A 4,771-nucleotide genomic window follows, 5' to 3' on the forward strand; every position below is an offset into this window, starting at 1 on the left:
GACAGCTAATACTGAGCACTTTCTATACTCTTCTAAGACCTTTACCATGTACTAACTCATTTAATCCTTACAACGACCCTATGAAGAAACCACTGTTCTGGCTCCATTTTATAGATGAGAAAATTAGATTCATAGATGTTAAAATACATTGCCCAAGGTCACACAGGTAGTCACTGCGGGGGCTGGCCCATGCCCTTAACCCCTGTGTTCCACTGCAGTTTCCAGAATACACATTGTTCTTCTCCCTCACAGCCTGACTCTCTTCCCATTCTCTGCCTGGTTAACTCATCCTTAAGATGGATCTCAAATGCCACCCCCTAACCCAAGCCTCCTATGACCTTGCATTTCGGTACTTCTATTTGGAAGAGTATGAGGTAGGTACTTCTTTTAGCAAACTTAGGGCAGCGGCTCTAATTATGCGTCTCCACATATGATTCCTTCTCTCTACAGGGAGCTCCCGAATGCAGGGTTCACCTACCTCTCCCTGGAACCTAGAAGCTTTGCATACAGAGCAGGCACTCAAAGAGTGTGTGTTGAAGGAACACTAGCCTAGAATGAGGACTGAAGCTTCAAAAATGTCAGACTCATTGTGGTGAATATGGCTCATTCAACCCCAAGTAGGAGGGGATGCAACGGGTGGGAAAAGAGGCCTGTGTATCCAGCGAGCCATCAGCCAGGCCACAACAACATTCCAAGGAATCTACACCTGCAGACTCACACTTTTTTATGCTTTTATGTTTTTTGTTTTGTTTTGTTCTTCCTATCAATTTCTAGCAAAATTTCTTTGTACAGAATGTCCACCCCATGCCCTCTAAGTTGAGAGAAAAATTAACTTGTCCACAGAAGTGAGGCAGTGGCAGGCCCAGTCCCCACTGGAGAATCAAAGGGGACAGAACATGGGGCAAGCCAAGAGCAAGGAAGCAGGCAGCCGCGCCTGAGGGCTCCTCACTAGCCAACTATGCCACCTACTCACGGGTCTTCTTACCTTGGCCAGCTGCAGCAGCACCCCACACTCAGCTGGGGTGAGCAGACCATCCAACACTGCTCGCTCAGACCCATTCAGCTGTCTTGCATCCTGGGTCAGGGTTACTCCCTCTAGGAGAAGGACATCTGTAGGGGAAGGGATAAGTCAGAGGGAGTTGAGGGTCCCCTGAAGGTAAGTCCCGCAGTAGCCCCAGCTGGCAGGCCTCGGATGGCAGGTCCCAGATCCTCCAGGCTCCTGCCTTCTACTCACTCTCCCAGGAACTTACCTTTCCAATAAGTCAAGGGCTTCTGCTGCGGAGGCTCATGGTCCCAAGACCGCTGCTCTTGATCCTCTCTCAGGGGTGAGAGACATGCTCAGTGGATGCACAGACCAGTCCAGACCCATGTTCCCCAGACCCAGCCTCCTAGGACCCCTTCCATCACCCTCCAGCTCAGGCAGGCCCCTCCCGCCACAGGCATCACCTACCTGAGCTTTTCTCTAAGTGTCTCAGGGATGAAAGCTGCTGGGGTCCAGGGATCCTAGAACAGTCAAGAAAAGCGCCATCACCCACCAAGTCCAGCCCCGATCCCTGACATTAGACTCTGAACTACCACATGAAGGTTCTCCTGCTTCCAGAGAGCAAGGTGTGAAAAGCCCTGGGAACTGGGCCAAACTCTGTAATAATAAGAATAATAACAACAACAAAAAAAACCCTTACTACTTGCCAGGTGCTATTTTAAGAGCTTTATACATGGAAGTGGGATGGAGAGAAGTGGAGTTACTCACAGGATCCTTGAAGCTGGTCCCCAGGTGCTCCATGGCATAGTAGAGCTGTCTCTTCTCTCCAAGGGATCGAAAGACGAAGCGCCGAATGTCCTAAGGTGGGGTGGATAGCAGGGGGTGAGACAAGGAGAAGTTCGGTGGGGCACGGACGTTAAGGCTGGAGGAGAGGAGGGCAGCCCCAAGTTCTGGAGGACAGCCTGCATGCTTCTGAAACACTTCATCGTGCCTCTTTATTCAACTCAGCAGCTTCAAGGCATCTGGGCTCAAACTGGGGGAGAAGTGTGTACATAGGGTGGAGGCAGGCAGGGATGAGGTTAAGAGAAGAGGGATGAGCTGGCGTTTGGACTCAGAAGTAGTGTCTGAAGTGGGGAGTGGGGATTGGAGACAAGTCAATACTGGACTTGGGGTGGCCTCTCGTGACTAGAGTGTTTAGGCAAAAATGGGGGGTGAGATCCAGGTTACTGCTCAGGTGTACTTGTTTGATTTAGGGCTACCTCACGGGGTAAGAGTATGTGGGGTTACCTCTCTTGGCCCGAGGCCCGGTCTTGGCTCCCCAAGCTGAGTCTGGTACCGGTTAAGAGCTTCCTTGGCAGCCTCGTCCTCCGGGTAGAAGAGCAGGACACTCAGGACATTTTCCATCGCCTGGGACAGATTCCCCACTGGAGACGGAACAATAGAGTAGGGTGGGGTATAGAGACTGAGAATAGCCTTGTTCCCTGGGCAGAGGCGGCAATGATAGGTCAGAACCAGACCGGGAAAAGGTAGTCTCCCAATGCCAATCAACTCCAAAGGCCCCATTCCCTGGCAGACATGCTTCTTCACTACTGCTTCTTTCCAAAGCTTACTCAAACATACCTGAGCTGAATGTGCAGAGTTCAAAGGGGAGGAAGAGAGGAGAGAATAAAGGAAGTTGAGAAGGAGCCCTGTGACCCATCTCCCGAACTTTCTACAATGGCGCCAAAGGAAAGCAAGATAAAGTCCTCCGGAAGTGATGGTCCCCATGGAGCCCTGACCAACTACAGGTCCAGACACAGATGGGAGGGATGGAGAGACAGGGCTCAGGATACCATCAGAGACAAAACTTCCCTTCCCTGTTTCCAACCCGACACCCCCAAGGGCTCACTCTTCCCCAACTGACCCTGAGCATGGGCCTCGTGCAGCCTCTTCAGCTGGTTGGGAAGGAAGTCAGGGACAGGGAACATGCGACCAGGCCGTGTAGCTGTGTCCCCCACACAGCGCTGCCGGCATTGCAGGACCCGAATCCAGTGCCCTGCAGAGGACACACTCAAGTCACTCAGTTTGTCATGTTCTTCCCCCTGGTACCAGGTACCCTTCACTCTCCCAGCTCTTTACCTGCAATGGCCTCATAGAGGCCCCCCTTGCTCCCAGTTCCTTCCTCCTCTTCTTCCTCCCTTTGCTGCTCCTCAGGCCCCTCACAGTCAGCCCGGCAACTCTCTATCTGGGACAGGCTCTCCTGCAGGGCTTCCTCAAGCCTGGGCAGTGCCAGTCCTGTCTCCTGGCGCCCCAGTAGCTCTAGGCCAGAGTCATAGGCTGCCTATTGGAGAGGGGAGTGGTCAGTCACCTGAGATCCTGGGGGAGGGAGTGCCAAACAAGATCCAGAGGTAAAAAGAAGGGGAAGGGTGTTAGTCTCATTTGAGGCATGGAGTGCAGGTCTCACTTCACCCTGGGGAAGACAGGAGTGGGCCTCAGAATCGGAATGTTATAACAGGGGACTTTAGGTATCCTCAGGAAGAAAACCAAGTCCCAAGGAAGGACTCTCCATCCAGGGTCAGAGGACAGTTCCCAGATCTCCTGATGCCCAAGATACATAGGGCCACAGTCCAGGGAGGCCTGTGGATTCTGCTAGTAAACAGCTGGGGGTGGGTCAGGGATCCTGCTGAAGGTCTCACCCAGTATGGGGGCGTCTCCAGGTCCCGGAAGCTCTGTGGCTGAATCTTGGACATACGTCTGTACTTGGCTATATCCTCTCGCATCTGAAGGTGTGTGGGGTTTGCTACAAAGAAGGTGTGGGCTGCAGCTGCTGCTAGGTCCAACTTCTTCAGCTGAGAAGCAGGAAGGGGGGAGTCAGTGCCCTGAGGTGGGGGTGTCAGACTCTGCCCTTCGCCAGCCTTTCCCCTCTCCCCACCTCCCAAGAAGCACACACCTGGGTCTGCTTCAGAGCTTTCTGAGAGACTTGTCAGAACTGCCTACCTCTCAATCTCCCTAGACACCAGTATGTTGGGGCTCTCAGAAGTTTGGCAGCTAGGGCAAGGGGTCTGAAGACTTTGGAGTCGATAGGATACGAATAGAGAGGCCTCGGTTTGGGAGAGAAGGTGAAAGTGATGCCTAAGTGAGGTGGTAAACGGGGGAGACCTGAGTGACCAGCAAAACCCGCAGGTCTCTAGGACCCTGAGCTGAGGTGTGTGACCAGCAATCCCCCCACCCCCAGCCACGTAGACAACAGCTACTGTTCCAGTAGCTGCGCAGTGTCCACTGTCACCCCTCCTCTGTCACCCCCAGACACCCAGCCCGCAGCATGGCCCCACTCCTTTGAGCCTCCTGAAGCTCCCTTCTGCCCCCTCGCTCACCCGGCCCACCACATACTTCCCGTCCAGTGGCGGGTTTCGCCCCCTACCCGCTCCGCTTCATCCCAAGGAAGAGGCGGCACTCACTCTCACGTAGTAAGACCGGCTAAGATTTCAGCCCTCCCCCCCCGCCCCCCAGCTTCGATCTACTTCTACCCGGCTTCGTGACCCCTCCCCGCCCCCCATTCCAACTTTGCTCGCACTCTCCCTGAAGCTGTCTCTCTACGACTTCAGCGGATACTGGATGTGATTTTGTAAGGGTCTATCTAAAGGAGAGGGCCGTCGACCGCCCCCCACCGCCCCACCCGAGCCCTGGTACTGGCATTCCTCCCCCTCCTGGGGAGCGAAAGTAGGACAGCGACGTGGATCGGGTCAGGACCCCGCAAACGGCCTGGGCGGCTGGCGCACCTGGTAGTAGGCCCTCTGCAGGTAGTTGTAG

At 54.2% G+C, this 4,771-nt stretch overlaps 1 protein-coding gene across 1 annotated transcript in view; it reads right to left on the minus strand.

Annotated features, from left to right (window-relative positions):
* The window catches only part of P3H3 (prolyl 3-hydroxylase 3), a 9,310-nt gene extending 4,545 nt beyond the window's left edge, over window positions 1–4,765 (minus strand). Inside the window, exons 1-9 of the mRNA XM_011365940.2 lie at window positions 4,741–4,765; window positions 3,658–3,810; window positions 3,101–3,302; window positions 2,886–3,017; window positions 2,270–2,406; window positions 1,751–1,840; window positions 1,451–1,503; window positions 1,251–1,318; window positions 986–1,110 (exon numbers count right to left, since the gene is read on the minus strand). Of these exons, the coding sequence (XP_011364242.2) occupies window positions 986–1,110; window positions 1,251–1,318; window positions 1,451–1,503; window positions 1,751–1,840; window positions 2,270–2,406; window positions 2,886–3,017; window positions 3,101–3,302; window positions 3,658–3,741 (891 nt within the window). The 5' untranslated portion in view covers window positions 3,742–3,810; window positions 4,741–4,765. The remainder of the gene's footprint in view (window positions 1–985; window positions 1,111–1,250; window positions 1,319–1,450; window positions 1,504–1,750; window positions 1,841–2,269; window positions 2,407–2,885; window positions 3,018–3,100; window positions 3,303–3,657; window positions 3,811–4,740) is intronic.
* Window positions 4,766–4,771: the final 6 nt, after the last annotated feature.

This window comes from Pteropus vampyrus, unplaced genomic scaffold (genome assembly GCF_000151845.1).
Source record: "Pteropus vampyrus isolate Shadow unplaced genomic scaffold, Pvam_2.0 Scaffold116, whole genome shotgun sequence".
Lineage (NCBI taxonomy): Eukaryota > Metazoa > Chordata > Mammalia > Chiroptera > Pteropodidae > Pteropus > Pteropus vampyrus.